At 39.2% G+C, this 18,650-nt stretch overlaps 1 protein-coding gene across 2 annotated transcripts in view; it reads left to right on the top strand.

The window, feature by feature from the left end:
• The window catches only part of parga (poly (ADP-ribose) glycohydrolase a), a 46,801-nt gene extending 28,441 nt beyond the window's left edge, over window positions 1-18,360 (top strand). For both annotated transcript variants that reach the window (XM_065296609.2, XM_065296608.2), the window contains exons 12-18: window positions 4,052-4,127; window positions 5,728-5,875; window positions 12,356-12,434; window positions 13,688-13,796; window positions 13,963-14,068; window positions 15,395-15,523; window positions 17,412-18,360. In XM_065296609.2, the coding sequence (XP_065152681.1) occupies window positions 4,052-4,127; window positions 5,728-5,875; window positions 12,356-12,434; window positions 13,688-13,796; window positions 13,963-14,068; window positions 15,395-15,523; window positions 17,412-17,593 (829 nt within the window). In that variant the 3' untranslated portion in view covers window positions 17,594-18,360. The remainder of the gene's footprint in view (window positions 1-4,051; window positions 4,128-5,727; window positions 5,876-12,355; window positions 12,435-13,687; window positions 13,797-13,962; window positions 14,069-15,394; window positions 15,524-17,411) is intronic.
• The last annotated feature ends 290 nt before the right edge of the window (window positions 18,361-18,650 follow it).

The following is an 18,650-nucleotide window of genomic DNA, read 5'->3' as shown; positions in this document are numbered from 1 at the left end:
GGTCAGTAGCCGCACGGAGCTCGGAGAACTCCGCCGAATCGTGACCCCCCGCATGCAGGTCCCTCAGAGCCTTAGCCTGGTGGTGAACCTGCAGCAATGCCATGGCATGCAGGGCTAAAGCTGCCTCCCCACAAGCTTTGTAAGCAGCACCGGTCAGCGCCGAAGACTGCTTACAAGCCCGTGAGGGGAGAGTAGGCTGGTCCCGCCAGGAGGAAGCGACACCGGCCGGACACAACTGCATCGCGACCGGGCGCTCCACTGACGGGATACCAGTGTACCCCCTGGCATCTCCACCCTCGAGGGAGGTGAGAGGTGAAGGCTGAAACGGCCGGTTCCGGGAGGAAAACGGGATTTTCCACGACCGCGTCAGCTCTTCATGCACCTCGGGGAAGAAAGGCACCGGGGGCAAGGCCTGAGAAGCCCTGGCACCCCCGAAGTACCAATCGTCGAGGCGGGACGGTTCGGGTGGGGGAGGTTCAGTCCACTCCAAGCCGACCGCTGCCGCCGCCCGAGCGAGCATGGCTGCCATCTCGGGGTCGAACGCAGGTCCCGCAACCTTTCCCGAAGGAGGGAGCGGGTCTGGATCGGCGTCCGAGGTTGACAGCCCCCCCTCCGATGCTACGGTGGACAAAGTCTCCGGTGGAGGCTCGACAGAGCGCAAGGACACCGTAGAACACGGGCCGCTCGTCTCCATCGGGACCTCCGCTGGCAACGGATCAGGGCGCTTGGAGCTACTGGACGAACCAGCAGACCGACCCAGCTCCGTTATACGGAGATCATCCTTCGCAAGCCTAGTAACTGCGCTCCTAGCAGTACCAGGCTTGGAAGGCGGGGGCCGTTCCCGGAGAAACGACACCCGTCTCCGCAAATTCGCCATAGTCATGCCCTCACAGATGGAGCATGAACAACTGTCACGGAACGCTGCCTCTGCGTGCTGGAGCCCCAGACACGAAAGACAACGCTCGTGGCCATCCCGGGGAGCGATGAACACACCGCATTCAGAAACGGAGCACGGGCGGAATGCCATCTTTAAAAAGACGCACCCGACCATGACACGAATGAGTGGCGGTCTTTAAAAAGACACAAAGCTCAAACGTGCTGCTCTTTTAGAGAAATCACTCTTTGTGCAAGCTGGTGAAACACACAGGGAGAGGCAACGCACTCACTCGAACTCAAATCCTAAATGAAAGAGATTTAGAGAGAGAGAGAAAGGGTGGAGAAAACACTGCGAGCCTCCGCTGAGGTGTCTTTGCCCAACCAACTTCGGCAAGCTGAGTCTTTTTCTCTGCAGCACAGGATCTACGAAGATCAGTGAAACAGCTTCTCGAGAGCAGATGTCTGCCGGCTTCGAAGCAATAAAAGCTAATTTGGTATTGTTCACCTGCGGCTTATATACGCACCTGGCGGGGCGGCGCCAGCATTATGCAAATACCTGCATGCCAAGTTCATTGGCGTTTTCATAGTTTCTCGAAGTAGATAGGTCACCCGCGGAGCGGTTCCCAATTCGTCGGTCACGACGTGACGTCGTAGTGACCGACTGAAAGGGAACTGTAATCCATAGACCATTAGCATTGTGCTAAAAAATAACCAAAGAGTTTTGATATTTTTCCTATTTATAACTCTTCTGTAGTTACATTGTGTACTAAGACTGATGGAAAATCAAAAGTTGTGATTTTCCAGGCAGATATGGCTAGGAACTATACTCTCATTCGTGCAGTATAATCAAGGACTTTGCTGCCGTAACATGGCTGCAGGAGGTGCAATGATATTACAGACGGAAATAGTCCCCTTTGTAACTTTCAATAGCAGGGGACTATTTTTGGGCAGTGCGTAATATCATTGTCCCTCCTGCAGCTATGTTATGTAAAAATCTAATATTTAACTCTAGTGGAGCTGGAAAATGAACATATTTTCAAAAAAGTTGAGTGTCCCTTTAAGCACTGCAGTTTAAAAAAAAGTGATTTAAAGCCATTGAAATGCAAACAACATTGCTATATGCGCGCACTGTTTTTGTGTGAGAAAAGCACGCAAGTCGCGCATCTGCTGCTCATTGAGCTCATGAGCATTTTTGCCGCTTTATTGGCCATAATAAATACACATATGCGTCTTAAAGAGCTACAGTGAAAGAGAAAACACATGTGTAACAGTAGATCTGGGCCCGGTTGCATAAAGCACCTTAAAGGGATAGTTCACATTAAAATGAAAATTCTGTCATCATTTACTAGTCCTCATGTTGTTCTAAATCTGTATGAATTTCTTTTTTCACAAAAGAAGATATTTTGAGAAATGATGGTAAACACACAGCAGTAAGTGACCATAGACTTCCATAGTAGGAATAAAAAATATGATAGAATTTAATGGGTACCATCAACTGTGTGCTTACCATAATTTATCAAAACATTTTCTTAGTCATTTATCACAATACTTCCAAAATATTTTTTCCTACTATGGAAGTCTATGGTCACTTACTGCTGTGTTTTTACCATCATTTCTCAAAATATCTTCTTTTGTATTCATCAGAAAAAAAATTCTTACAGATTTAGAACAACATGAGGACGACTAAATGATGACAGAATTTTCATTTCAAAGTGAACTATCCCTTTAAATTTTCCCTTAAGTTCACCCTTATGTTTCCCTTAAACTTAAGGGTGTTGCAGAAAAAGAACCATTTAAGGGATTATACTGTATGCAACACCCTTAAATTGTTCTCTTAGTTAAGGGGAATTTACCCCTTAACTGTCATCCTTAAGGGAAAAACCTAAGGTGCTTTATGCAAGCAGGCCCCAGACTTTAGTCTTTTTTTTATTATTATAAGTGCAAAACATACAACAGATAGTTAAGTAGTAAACAACAAAAACAAAACAGACAACAAAAACAACAATTGTGACAATTATTTGTTCTGCTCAATGATATAATAAATAAATAAATGAATAATAAATTAAACGGATAATAGTATAGATGATAATATTGTTATGAAGCAATGATAATAAGCAAAATAATAATAATAAGACAAAAAAATAATAATAATAAGTTAAACAGATAATAATAAATATTTGGGTAGTATTAATAATAATAATAATAATAAATTTAATATCATGTATATTATGTCATAATAATGAAAATTCTATGGCATTAAATATTTCAATAACATAAAAACCTTATTAAAAGATGAAAAAAAAAACTCTGCCGTGATGCATATCGTTATCATGATATAAAAAGAATCCTATTGTGATATACAATATTGGTCATATCACCCACCCCTACTTGTATATGTGACAACTAGAGGGCTTTCTGAGTTTTTAAGTACTTCACTTATAAAATTAATTTCTTTAAAACTCTATTTACTTTATAAATGAAGTTTGGCACAGTTTTTTTAATTTAGCCAATTGTTTCCTGTGGCAGTGCAGTCCAAGCCAAAAAGCCACTTCGATTTGCTTATTAGAAAACTCTTACCCTTGAAAGTGTTATTTCCTAAATTGCTTAAATTTAGGATTGTAACCGTAGAGGCTGGTTATACCTGGTATGAAGATGTGTTTGGTCAATCAGATCAGAAGTGGACAAGAGATACCCATTCACATTTATACTGTTTTAATCCATCGCTTTTGTTCACTAAAGCTTTTATCAGTGATAGTCTGAAGACCTCGCCCCACACTTTGGGTTGGCGCTAGAAGTCCGGTTTGACGTAAACACATGGTGCTTGGTACATTATATTAAATCAATGAAGAGTAGAAATTATTTTGTGGCAGCTTAAACACATTAGATCACATACACCACACCACAAAAGCAATCCAGTCAAATGCGTTTTCGACTTCTTCTGAATTTGGATAAAAGTAAAAGAGCTCAAAATTTTTCACACCCCGTTTACACATATATTTTGCGTCATCCACTTATAATTAGATTTACCAAAACGCATCTTAATACCAGGTGTAAACCTCTTTCACAAACCTCGAGTTTAACTCATTCTCCATGTCATTTCTGATGCTATAATTTTATACTACTTCTATAGTAAGTGTGTTTTAATTGTTTTGATACATTTCTTTTTGACCCTTAGCTCCAAGACACAGCTCACCCGTCTTCATATTACCTGCGAGGGCACCATAGAGGATCAGGGTTATGGAATGCTGCAGGTGAGAATATCACACATAAACCCTTTCAAGGTGACATTTCAGATGTGAGCTTAATTTGGCAGAAAGGTTTCACTAACAAGACCTCTCAAGCAATGAAAGAAAACAAAACAATTTGAAACATAATTTGACCAATCACATCTCTCGCTGCGCCGGTTGAGTTCATCGCCACATCTGTCTGCCCGGGTCCTCTGCCCCACTTTCCTCTTCCCATATCTGGCCAGTCGGGGTAGGGCACGCCCTGACAGCTGACGGGCACACATGAACAGCCCTGGGAGGTCCCAGGAGCCCGTGGTCCTGGGGGCCGGATTGACGGATGTTTCCAGAAGGGTGGGACGGCCTGACAGGTTGTCAGTAGTGCTGAGGAGAGGCGGAGCAGCCGGAGCCGGAGTTGAGTGACCTGATCAGGCAGATCATCTGGCAGCCTGCCAACCTCCCTCCCCTTTTCTCCGTCATCTCAACGAGAAAGCTGTGGCCCAGTGAGCCCGGCCTGACAGCCTGAAAAACGTAGCCTCAAAGGGGTCCTGCGCATCTCTTGTTTACCTTTTCAAGCTTTCCTGGACTTGTATTAACACCAATGCTTACACTCCCCTGGTCCTGGAAACAGTAAAAATGCAGGACTTATGTGACATGACAAGACAGCATTGAAAGAATGACCTTTAAAACAGAATTAAGCAATACCACGGAATCAAGCATATGGGAAATTTAATGGAAATCGGGGGTTTAAATAGTCAAAGTCTAGAAGTTAACCAATTTTATGAAGCATTATGAAGTAAATTATATAACACAATGTCCTAAATATATATATGTGGTTTCGCAGAAAATAATTTGATAAGATCACAGCATAATCGGTCAACCGGGAAGTCATGAACACACTCATTTGTTTTCATCTGACCTCTGTGGCTAATGGATAATCCTTAACATATCCATTATTCAGTCCTGGCGGAGCGGTGTTTGGCCTTGAGAGTCTAACCCAAAGTGTCAAAGTGGACACAAACCATGAGTCCTGCGTGTCAATGTAGGCTATGAGATTTTATTAACATGCTAAGACGGAAAACATTTCCACCTGCACCAAGTATTTATGCACATATTTTCCCCTGTACACACGATGCCAAATACAATTATCTCAAATTAGCTTTGGCTAATGTAATTTAAGTCAAATTGTACAAACAAGGCTGTGCCCGCTGATGTAAGAGATGTGTGAGATTTAAACCATAAAAACATGCAACATCTTTGTCAGGCAGACATTTTTTGTACCCTACCTATACATGCACCAAAATTGCACAATTTAAAGATCTCCTGCTATTTGCTCAAATTTATTTAGGCGGACATCTAAGTAGAGCACTCGATTTTCCACCCCTGCGGACCCCTGTCCCGTCTTTTCCTAAAACCTGTCATCTCTGGTGACATACAAACAAACATCCTGGCTTACAAGTCAAGACTGTTAGAATGTTCACACAAGTGTTGTCGATCTCTATACCGTTACGTAATTTCACACCACTTTCAAGGGTGAAATTATAAAGACATTTTCCACCTTTAGACCCACTGTGCAGGGCTGTTTTATGCTGATGTATGTGTGTTCCTCTGTGTTTGTGTGCCGCAGGTGGACTTCGCGAACAGGATGGTGGGTGGAGGGGTGACAGGTCTGGGGTTGGTCCAGGAGGAGATTCGCTTCCTCATCAACCCTGAGCTCATCATATCACGCCTCTTCACTGAAGCCCTGGACCACAACGAGTGCCTCATCATCACAGGTCAACACAAACACACACAGCCTTGGAAAACCGTCCTCTCCTCCTTTCCGTCTGTCCTCCACATACTCCCACATCTCTATCTGATTGAAGTCACCCACCACTGAAGCATCTGGTTCCTCCCATCTAGCTGTTCATTCACCTGTTTTTATAAAAAAAACAGGAAGTTAAAACCTTAGAGGAACCTGTGGCTCATTATATTAATGACGCTGACGATCTCATACTGTAACTATCAGGATAGAGTTATCATAGTTATTTAGTTTGAGATGCACCAGACTGCCAAAATCATGTGGACACCAATTTTTAGTTAATGAGTTACTAGCAGGTGCATTAAATTGAGCAAATAACATTTTGTCACATACTAAATGTCACATATTTGTGAATAAAGTAAGGGTTATTACGGAGAAGTTTAATAAATATTGTTGAAGAACTTGACAAAGCTCAAATGGGAATCCCATTGAAAACCAACAAGCACTCGCCTGACCTCGCTAATGATCTTGTGTTTGAATGGGAGGAGATCACCAAAGCGTTGTTCTAATATCTGATTAACTCTTTCACCGCCAGCGTTTTTTAAAATAGTTGCCAGCCAGCGCCAGCGTTTTTCATGATTTTCACCAAAGTTTAATGCCTTCCAGAAAATGTTCTTCTTTAAATATATAAACATACAATATACCAAATGAAAGAACAGACCCTCTGCTTTCAAAAAAAAAAAAAAAAAAACGTTTCATCCTACCTTCAGTGGTTCTTTTGTAATCAGCTTTTGAATATGGGTAGGTTTCTGCAAAAACACCACATTTTGAGCAAAAAGCAGAGATAATTCCATTATGTGACGGACTTTTCATAGAGATCCCATTCAGAGCGATCTTTAAAACAGACACGGACATGCAGCTGCTTGCCATAGGGCAATACTTCTGGGTTTAAAAAGTTGCGGAAAGACGGAAAATCTCGTCATTGGCGGGGAAGCGTTTTCTCTTAATTGACGAGATATCTCGTCAATGGCGGTGAAAGAGTTAAAAATCTGATTTTTTTTTTTTCAGATTAGTCAATTAAGTTACAATTTCATTTTCTATTTATTATATCTTTATTATATAGTCATATAGCTGACACTTTAACCAGAGTGATTTACAAAATAAGTCAACGATAAACACAGAACACAAATCTATGTTATAGGCCTATTACAGAATTTTTAAAATATTCAGTTTCAGCACACACATAAGGGGAATCTTGACAGTTTTTTTTTCTTAAATCTTAAGCCTGGTATACACTGTGCGATTTTTAAATAGTCCTTTAGGTTTGTTGCTTGCCACACTGTGCAATCGAAATCGATGTCACACTGTATGATCTCAATTTCCATCAAAATCAGACTGTACAATTTTAAAGAGTTTTAAAAAATGGACGCACGCAAACAAATGTGTCCGTAGTTTTACCTCATCGATCGGCGATTGCTGGGCGAACACACGCTGAAGCGAAGGCTAGCAAACCGAAACAACATTTAGCGTTTATTTTAATTATGACTTGTCTCAAGCATAAAAAGAAGAAAAAATGAAGGAGACGACTTCCTGGCATTTGTATTTTCAGCGAGTATGTCCTCCTGGACCTTTGTCTGTGTTGGCTTGTTGTTGTCGCACTAATTGCGTCATCGGGTTCTATGCTTCTATTGGTTCTTGATCTGCCGGTTGTCGTAGTGAGATGTCACACCGCAGAATTGTGTCTCAAAATTTGCCAGAATTTTGTCAGAGGATAATTTTGATCACAACGGTCATTAATCTGCTGTCTGTGAACATGTTAAACTAGTGATCAAAGACGGCAGATTTTAGCCTAGGATTCCAGGAATCTTTTAGGATTTCAAAATTTGTCTCAGACAGCTTAATCATGGCTGAAATCTTACAGTGTGCACCGGGCTTTAAACATGCACACACTACAAGATTTGAAAGTCTTTTCATATCACACACTACAAGATATCATTAAGATTCGTGTGATCTTGCACATGACATGATTATCTCTGTCGAACTTTTGAAGTGATCGAGGTCCTGGACCAGATTTTCTTTTGGATTCTTGGGAAGGGAAAATCAGGGTAAATTAGGGATTAAAATTCTGTAGTGTTAGCTCAGCTTTAAAGAACGTTAAAGGATGGAAAGGCTCTAAATGGACAAACTGTTTTAATACGTTTCGTCTCTACGTTGTCCTGTGGCAGCTACCGTAGGTTCTCTTTGCATTTAGAAATTGAGGTTGGTTGCAATTATTAAAGTTATAGCAGCCGAGGGGGAAACGGCTCTCTATAAATGGGCTTGGTTTTTTAATTCTTTACGCCATTTAATTGTAATGTTTATAATTAATGCAGTTTCAGATTATGCGTTTATCAATCAGGTTTGTTTTTCTCTACACTACAGTACTGAAGTCTCTGCTAAACGTACAGTCACAATTCCCTAGCATAGGGCTGAGTTGCACCTCTGTTTATATTTTGTTGCAAGCAATTTGTCACCGCTCACAGAGGCTCCATTCAGGCTCCATTCTCAGCCCCCCTTCCTCCTCATCCTCATCCAATTTGAACGTAAATCCATTACATTGATTCACGCTGGACTTCGAGCAGCCCTGTTATTCCTCATTTCTCCCTAGCTGAATTGCCCTATTTTTCACCCTCCAACTCCCTGTGCTTGAGTCAACACGTTAAGTGACAACCCCCCTTCCCCACCCCCCTACATATCTCTGCCCCTTCCCTCTCCATCTTCATTCCTATGTTTGTCCTTTATGAGCTGTGCTGTTTGACTGAGTGACGTGCTGGAGAAGAGCCCAAGTCCTGAGTAAAGAGCCCTGCATCCAAAACACATCGCTTTTTCACCTTAATTTCTTGGTGGGTTGTCTGTTGCGTCTGGACCTCGCTGATCCTTTCTCACCTATTGCTGTTGCTGCCTTTTCGTAATAATGCACACACCCCTCTCGCGTCGCTAGACATGATCTCATCGTTTTTTATCTGAACCCCTCTGAAAATCTGCTTCCGAGCTGAAAATAGCAGCTGCAATAAAATATCTGATGTTATTTTACTCTAAATTACATTTCCTTTACGCTGAAAAATTACTTTCTTACTTAGTATTTTTGTCTTGTTTAAAGTACAAATATCAAAAAATTCTTATATTAAGATGCATGTACTTCATGAGCAAATTGACTTAAGAAAATAAGTCTAGTTTTTAGACAAAATTTTAAAATGTATGTGAATTTGTGCATAAAACAAGCAAAACAAATCTGCCAATGGTGTAAGCTAATTTTTCTTGAATTAAGTTTTAAGAAAAAAATTCCAGATTTTTGGCAGAATTATTAGATATAAGACAAAAATACTAAGTTAGAAAATAATTTCTTGCAGTGTATAGATAGAAGTTTAGATTAAGTGCAGTGTTCGCTTTGAATTAAAGCATCTGCCAAATGCGTTAAAGCGGGGGTGTCAAACTCAAGGCCCGCGGGCCAAATCCGGCCCGCCCCCTCATTTCATCTGGCCCGCGAGAGTTTACAAATTATGTTAATTATTTGGCCCGCAAGAGTTTAAAGATTATTTTATTGTTATTATAATTTTTTTTGCAGGTTATTTCCTACATTTATTTTTTTAGCAGCCATCAAAACTAATTTTTGTCCCGCCAAAGTCTTTTTGTAATGTAATTACAGTGATAATGTTGATGATTGCATGAGAAAGAACGAGAAGTGCCCCGCACGCGCACACTACTAGAGTGGGCGTGTCTGAATGTGAACGCTGCAGCCTCCGGAGTTCGCATTTCCAGGCTGCATACGTCATCAAGACTGTCTTGTTTCAGAATATTAACAATTATAAAGTTAAATATTATTCTTTGTTTATAGTAAATAGTTGTAATATACGTATGACTTGCGAATGTAATGGTCAGTTAACTTAAATAAACCAGGCTTGATGACGCTGCCTATGCGACCTCCGCATATGGAAACGGACAGTATCTGCTCGTTCTTTCTCTCCCTCTCTCGCACACGCTCACGCGGATCCAGCGAGAAAATGTTTTCGTCTCGTGTACAGAAATGTTTCGCGATGTCCAGCTGAGATTAGTTTACAACGCGTCTATTCCCGCTAAATACGCGAACTAATGACTCATCTGAACTGATTACTTTTAATAAATAATTGAAACTTTTGATCTGTAGCCTACAACACTGAACTCATGAGACGTCAGTCAATCAGACACTCAAAGCCAGGTAAAAAAAATCACAGCTTTTTTGTAAAGAGGGCAAGAAATGACAAGTGAGAGTATGTGTGTCTAAAAAATTCATATTGTGGTGGAGTTTGTAAAACTCTCTATTAGTATCTAAAATGCCTCTCATTTTCTGACCTGCACAATGAAGGATAACAGAACATTTTGAGTGTACTGTACTCACATACAACATGTGTTTTTGTCACCACAATTATTTTTAAAATAATCTGTAGAATAGTTGTACTCTATACACTTTTTCATTATTTGCCTGGGCTTATACTTTCAAAGCTAGGTATCAATTGAGTTATTAACAAAATAGTAAGCAAATGCAGAGAAATTATGCAATGTACAGTAATAAAAGAGTTGATACATTCATACAGTCGTTCAAATACAACCGGCCCTTTGAGATTAACCGTAATGCTGATGTGGCCCGGGATGAAATTGAGTTTGACACCCCTGCGTTAAAGGGATAGTTCACCCAAAAATGAAAATTCTGTCATCATTTACTCACCCTCATGTTGTTACAAACCCGTATTAATTTCTTTGTTCTGATGAACACAAAGGAAGATATTTTGAGAAATGTTTGTAACCGAACCGTCCGTGGACCCCATTCACTTCCATAGTAGGATAAAAGAATACTATAGAAGTAAAATGGGGTCCATGAACGGTTTGGTTTTAAACAATTCTCAAAATATCTTCCTTTGTGTTCATTAGAAAAAATTAATTAATACGGGTTTGTAACAACATGAGGGTGAGTAAATGATGACAGAATTTTCATTTTTGGGTGAACTATCCCTTTTTTTATATAACGTAGTTACTAAGGTTTGTACTCACAGGGACAAAAAAAAATGTCCCCCCACCGCTCTTACTCAAGTCTCTCAAGTTGCAAATGCTGAAGTTTAATGCTGGTTTTCTATAAAGCTTCTGCATAAATTGTGTGACAGTAATGTGCTTATACTGATGCCAGATCTTTTATTGTCCTGTCGGGTGACTGTTGGAGCAATTTGGAGAGAAAAAAATAACCAGATACTTTATTGATCTTGTTGGTCTGAATGTGCGTACTATGGATGTTTTGAAGTTTGCTGTCTTTTCCAAAGAATTACTTGCATAGTTGAATGCTCTCCATTTCAAGGTTTAGGCCACGTAGAAATACTGCACTTGATTGGCTGCAGCCCACTCGCACACCTTATCCGCCTACCCACTCAAATCTTCTGCGTGCAGGACGTTAGTAAATCAAAATCTCACAGATTCCACACTGATTTAGCATTTGACAGAAAACCAGAAACAGTTAAGGGTGCAGAAGTGGCTGTACCTTTGAAAAGTCGTTTTTAGATCAGTGTCCCATGTGTCATATTTCTGGAAACCAGCCTCAAAGTCACGGTGAACTTGGGAGCTTTCTACCCTATCACATCATACCTCGTAAATGGATTTAAGCTCAGATATTAGTCATCTCTCTTTCTCTCTTTCATTTACTTATACTCTCTCTCCCCCTCTCCACTTAATGGTATTACCTCTGGCCACAATGAATGACTGTGGGTTTGGCCTCTCCTAATGGATCCAGCCATTCCATCACAGTTATTACAACAAACGAAATATTCATTGTCGTCTCTGTTTCTTTTTCACCGCAACTTGCCTTTGCAGCAAATCATATCCCGCCAGTAATGCATCATGACACGGGGTCCTTAATGCACTTTCTGCGTCAGTAGAGTTGGCAGGAATTCAAACGCATTGGTACCAGGGCTGGATTTTAATCTTGTGATTGCTCTCTGTCTGAGTGCCACTGAAGCTGGCCACTGGAAGCGCAAATTTAATCAAGCTGAGGGAATAGAAATATTGATTAAAATCAGAATGCAAATTATGTTTTAAGAAACATTTGGGGAAAAATCGAGATGTATTCCAACACTTCACCAACTTAAACTGAAGTACATAGCCTGAAAATGTATATTTTGGGACCTACAGTATCGTGCAGTTGTATCTTTATAAATGCTTCCAAAGTCAGAAGGGTAAATCTTCAGTATGTTGTTCATAGATTGTATATAATGTATGCTTTACTGATATTACTGCTATATAGATATGATACAATACGATAGAGTAATTTTGCTGCTGTTGGTCTCTTGAGGGTTAAAAAGGTCCACTGAGAGAGCTAAAATCTAATACTTTGTTTTATTTGTCATTTCTATATATAGTATTTGTGTTTATTATCTATGTGCATGCATTACAACTTCAATATAGTTAACCCCTAATATCAAAGATCTTCTTGATATTTACTGTACTCTTCTTTCAGGCACCGAACAATACAGTAAGTACTCCGGCTACGCAGAGAGCTACAGATGGAAAGAAAACCATAAAGATGAGATACCGAGGTAAGAATAATCCTGTGTATTTGATAATGATACTGCTAGTTTAAGAAACTTTTTCGGCATGCCCCCTCCCCTTTGTGTACGATGCATCCCTTTGTGCCCCCCAAAGAAAATTTATGACAAAAAAAATTTGGAATACTTAAAATTTGAATGAAACAAAACATATACAATTATTAAATGTAGTGTTGTTGGTTAGTAGCATACATTTTTTTTAGGTTTAATTACACAGAATTATATAAAAAAATGTATGTATTTATAAAATGTCATAAAACTCGCACCCCGGCACAATCTCGCAGACCCCCAGTTTAAGAACCACTGTTCTAGGGGCCAACTTTACTAAACAGGGCAAATTAGCGTGAGCGCACAATTTCAAGAAAGCGCAGATAGGAGTGAAAATTTCTGCGTATGATTTACTGACATAGCGCATGTTGAAGAACACAGGAACAAAAATCACATTTCCATAAAGACCAATGCAAGCAGTGTGAATTAGCATATGGTTAAGGCTTTTTTAGGCGTTAAAGGGGACATGTCACAAGACTTTTTTAAGATGTAAAATAAATCTTTGTTGTAACCAGAGTACACATGTGAAGTTTTAGCTCAAAATACCATATAGATAATTTATTATAGCATGTTAAAATTGACAAAATTTGCTGTTTTGGGTGTGTCCTTTTAAATGCAAATGAGCTGATGAAATTCATGATGGTGGTTTGTTGTAATTGAAACTCAATTGTGCTGTGAATTATTTTCTCTCTCACTCTCTCTTTCTCTTTGCGCTAAATGGATGTGCCGTGGTTGGATAGTTCAGATTAAGGGGCGGTATTATTATAATAAGATCTCCTTATGACATCATAAGGAGAGCCAAATTTCAATGACCTAATTTTTCACATGCTTGCACAGAATGGTTTACCAAAACTAAGTTACTGTGTTGATCTTTTTCACATTTTCTAGGTTGATAGAAGCACTGGGAACCCAATTATAGCACTTAAACATGGAAAAGATTTTCATGCCATGGCCCCTTTAAATAATACCACAAATACAAATGCATAGGCAATAGTGTCAGCAAAAACCATGGTGTTAATGCATTTTTAGTGCTAATCTTTCACTGTGTGTCTTTAGTAAATCCTGACAGTCGTTTTAACAGTAAAATAGGCGTTTGCACTGGCACACGTTGTTAGTAATTCTGGCTCCTAATATACTTTACCAACATGTTTAAAATTGCTTATAGCTAAAATGAGCAAATCTGTTTCCATACTCAGGGACGAATGGCAGCAGAGGTGCACTGAGATTGTTGCCCTGGATGCACTGAAGTTCAGGCATTTCATGGAACAATTTCAACCTGACAAAATGAACCGGGAGCTAAACAAGGTCAGCAGGGGCTTCAAACTCAAATTCTGCTAAAAGGAGTCTTGTTGATATAAAAAGGAAAATCCTTGAGATTCTTTGAACCTTGCTTGGAAATTGCCCACTATGTATTTGTTACAGTGTCTTTGTATTCGGTTCTCTGTGACATAAGAAAATCTCTGATTTCTAGGCATATTGTGGATTTGTGCGACATGGTGTCAACCCTCAAAACCTCTCCGCTGTTGCCACAGGGAACTGGGGATGTGGTGCGTTTGGAGGTGACACTCGACTCAAAGGTAGATAAACGCAGGATGGGAATGGAGTCAGTCAGTTAATAAATTAATTGCAAGTTTGTGATTTCACCAGAAAGTCTTTATTTGCTGTTTGAATGTTACACAGTGGCGGCGGTGACTTCTTTTTTCGAGGACGCTTGGTGCGAAGTTCGTCACAACATGTATGTAGCCCATCATGTGTGTGTGGTTTGTAATTTCAAAATATGTGTTTGGCGAGTCGAGTGAACCTATTTGCATCTTGTGTCTTGTCAAAATAAGTGCCTGCTGCTTACGTGTCTAAAGGGTTTATGATGAAAGAGATGCTTGCGTTTGCCAGATACTCACATAATCTCATGTGTAATCAAAGTTTACTGTTAAGGGAGTGTCTTGCTTGCATTTTGTGAGTGTGAGCGTTTCTGTTATCATAAACGGTTTTGACGCGTGTGCAGCAGGCACTTACTTCGACAAAACACATGATGCACATGGTTCACATGACCCAACCTTCACATATTTTGAAAACACAAGCAACACACGACACTCCGAACACTAATTTTGAATTTGCCCCCTCAGAAGAGCAGTCACGAACCGCCACTGATGTTACATAATATTTTTTCAGCCTTTGATAGTCCTTTATTGTTAAAATGTGAAAAGTTAGTGTGTGTATTCATAGCTGCCTGCTTAACATAGTAAATGAAGTATCTTGAAGCTGAAGTCTGTTTAGTTTTTATGGTGAAGCCAGTTATGCTACAGATTACCCACTGTAATTGGTTGCTCTGATTTGAACAAAATTCATTCATCAGGGGGCTGCGTTCAACCTCTTTAAATATTTAAAATCTTTAGACTCAATTTGAAGCAGGGTGACTAAGATTGAGGCCCTTAATAGGGGTTGTTGGACATGGATTATTTACCTTTTAAAGACAAATTGGATGTGCCACTCATTTTCTCTACAGCTAAGAGCGTGTAAAGAATCCACACTATTATGTAGTCTATGATGTATTGCATCGAATTTAGTTATTTGGGTTAGACAACTATATCAGTATTACAGGAGACCATCAGAAAACATATTATTTGTGCTCCATTGTCCTTTGCTTGTGTTAATGGGTTGGAAGGGTAATCGGCTTTTGCTCTTTTCATTTCATGTTCCATACATGGATCATGACAGGAATCTATGCATAAATGCATACATCCCATTACTGTTAACAGATGCGTGTAGTAAATTCTATGGTAAAGAATATGGCTGTATAGTCAGTCTGTCACTGTGATGAAAATGAAATGCATCCTAAACTGTTTTTATGGCTTTTATGACTGGAACTGCTGCTCAGTGTCAACCCTGTTGATTTGTCCTTCCAGCTCTATTGCAGCTGATGGCAGCTTCTGAGGCTGGGAGAGATGTGGCATACTTCACATTTGGAGATGAAGAACTCATGAGGGAAGTGCATGACCTGCATACCTTTCTTAAAGACAGACATGTCACTGTTGGTAAGTGCATGCAGATCTGATTTAGAGGGTGTTCACACTTTGCTGATTTGGTTTGATTAAATCAAACTGTGGTGCCATTGATCAGTTGGTGCGGTTCATATAAGTAAGTGTGAACAGTGCAACCTGAACCTTGGTGTGCATCAAACAAGAGGACAAAGGCCGCTATAAAGGTGGGTCCCAGTCTGAAATGTGAAGGCAAAACAGAGCAAAGACAAAAACAGAAATTGATGCAACCTCAAAAATCACACAATTTGTTTGCATGGGAAGAGAGTTTTTTATAGGGTAAAATATCCTCATATGTACACGCATATAATGATGCATTTAGCTTGGCTCAAAGCATTGTTTAGGATGGTTTGCAAAATCTGTGTCAAAATACATGTCATAAAAGCTGGTCAATCAGATTGGGACCTTACACCGCAAAAAATGACTTTCTAACTTAGTATTTTTGTCTTGTTTTCAGTAGAAATATAAAAAAAATAAAGATGGATTTTCTTAATGAGCAAAATGACCTAAGAAAATAAGTTAAATTTTTTCGATCAAAAATATAAAATTTAAGTAAATTTGTGCTTAAAACAAGCAAAAATATCTGCCAATGGGGTGATTTAGCTTGAATTAAGTGTTTAAGAAAAAAGAAATCTTATTTCAAGATGTTTTTTCTCAGCCCATTGGCAGATATTTGTGCTTGTTTCAAGTAAATTCACTTAAATTGTATATTTCTTTTGTCTAAAAACTAGACTAATTTTCTTAGGTCTTTTTTACTTATCAAGAAAATACATCTTAATATAAACTTTTTAGATATTTCTACTGAAAAAAGAAAACAATACTAAGCAAGAAAGTCATTTTTTGCAGTGTAGCCTTATGCCTTTAGGTTTGGTTCGCTATTAAATTGAGTCAGAAATGGGCTGCGTGGGATGCCAACCATCTGCGGGTGCAAAATTATCGGATCGAATTTGAGCTTTGGATGCATAAAAAAATAAAGTTGTGTAAATAAACCGTGTTACACGCTAACCCGGAAGTGATGTGTTTCAGTGTGTTCCAATCAGTGATGCGCAGATTGATCCTAAATGAGCGGGTGCCTGCGATCACCCGCAGTCCCGAGTCATCCAAAAATATTTTTAATGATATTCGGGTCATGGTCGTTCGGGTCGTTTGAAATTAAGATGGCAATTAACTATTTTAAACAATTACTACTTTTAAAAAATGCAGGCTAGGGAGCGGGTCAGGTACAATATTTATCTTTTATTTTTTTTATTCTGAGTTGTGGGCGGGTTAGTTGAAAACGTCGGTTGGGTGCGGGTTGTTTATACATTTGCCCCTTTGATTTTTGGTGTAGAGCTGGGGTTTCATTAATTAACCTTGTATAATATGTACAAATTCCTGTGAGATCGGGTTGGACGTAGTACTATGATATATATTTCAGATGTATTAACCCAAAGCAAATCTAATTTTAAAAGCATTTTTGTAGATCTATTCAATCAATTCAATATTTTTTATTTTCGGACAGCCCGGGAAGATAGTTTTGCATAAGTGAAATGGTTCATTAAGGCTTTTGGATCTTGTTCATGTAATCAAAATAGTGCCCATTTGTTTTCTGCATTATTGAACGATTTGTTTTACCTAATGAAATTAAACTGTTTGTGCTGTTCAATGTGATTTTCTGCTTCAACTGACCCCGCTGTCGCTGTTCCATTTTTCCTTTGTGACATTTATTGAAGCTTTTTTGGGAAAACGCTGTCAGCTATCTATTGTACTAAAGTGGAGAACGCAGTAAAGCCAAACGCTCTTTGATTTATGAATGGCTCTGGACTCTGCTGACGCCATGATGCTCACCATGCCTTAAATCTTTTTTCCCTTCTCTTTTCTCTCCATCTCTTTTTCTGTCTCTCAGGCACTTTGTATTGCCTGTTAAAGCAGTACTCTAATGTGCTGTCTAAGAACACCCAGAGGCCTGATGTCAGTCTGTACGGGTTCCTCTATGAGCAGGTCAGTTCTGAACCAGACCCAGAACCCAACCCAGGTCCCAGCGCCAGCCACACTGAGCCTTCCACCTCTCCTCCAAACTGCCATTAATGTTGGCTAGTGACTGATCCTGTTTAAATGCCTTCTTTTTCTTCAGAAAGACAATTTAGGTGATTTTTAGATGTGTTTTAGGGAAACACATTATGCCTTTATTTCTACCAATAGGTTTCAAGTCTCTTGGATGTATGACAATATGTAAATCATTATTTTTGGCAAATATAATTTGGTTAGGTTTTTCTGTTATTTTAATTAAGTTTTATGCTCGCTGGCATTTATGGGATGACAGAGAAATAGTGGTCAGATTTACAGCATGAACTTGAGAAATTAAATGACCAGTTTAAAATTGGGAGACACAGGCATTGATTTTTTTCCACTGCACTTATTCAGGCACTAACATCAATTCAGATTAAAATGTGTACTGGTGATGTCTAACACACAATATGCATGGAAAACCTCTGAACACACTAAGGTCCCTGTGACACTTGATTATAAAGGTATTGCACAAAACCTATCCGATTTTTCTGCCATACTCGGAAGGGGAATTTGGAACATGTTTGATAATGAAAAAAAATGTTAGATGCTGAAATAAAAGTACTTGTATGTACACATTAATGGAAATGCTGCAATATCAAATTGCGGGAAATTATCTATCGTTTTTGCATGACATTTTTAGCAATTTATTATGCTTAGGTTTTTACTCTTGTTGTTTTGATTAAAGGAAACTTTATGAAATAATGTTGATATTTAAAGGTAGTGATTATTTTCTTGTTGTGTTCTTTATTTTATTATAATTTGATAATTAAAATGGTTGAATCTGATACGTCTCTCCTTTGCGTTTTTTAATATGTGAACGAAAACACAATGCATTAATCTATAATCTATAATCTTTGTGCCTATTATCTAGTGCTGGTCATTCCCAATCCTTTTTTACAGTAATGCCAGGAAACACTACTATCCAGAGCAACCTATATACATTGCATTCACACAGTATGTGCAGTATATGTTCCTGTATAGCTCAGTAGTAGTGTTTTGTGTTAGTAGCACAAATGATCTTGAGCTTGGATAAAATCGTCTGCCAAATGCAGAAATGTAAATGCAACTTTTTAGT

Source organism: Paramisgurnus dabryanus, chromosome 20 (genome assembly GCF_030506205.2).
Source record: "Paramisgurnus dabryanus chromosome 20, PD_genome_1.1, whole genome shotgun sequence".
Taxonomy (NCBI): Eukaryota; Metazoa; Chordata; class Actinopteri; order Cypriniformes; family Cobitidae; genus Paramisgurnus; species Paramisgurnus dabryanus.
The sequence above is the reverse complement of the archived record's forward strand: the minus strand, read 5'-3'. Positions and strand labels throughout refer to the sequence as shown.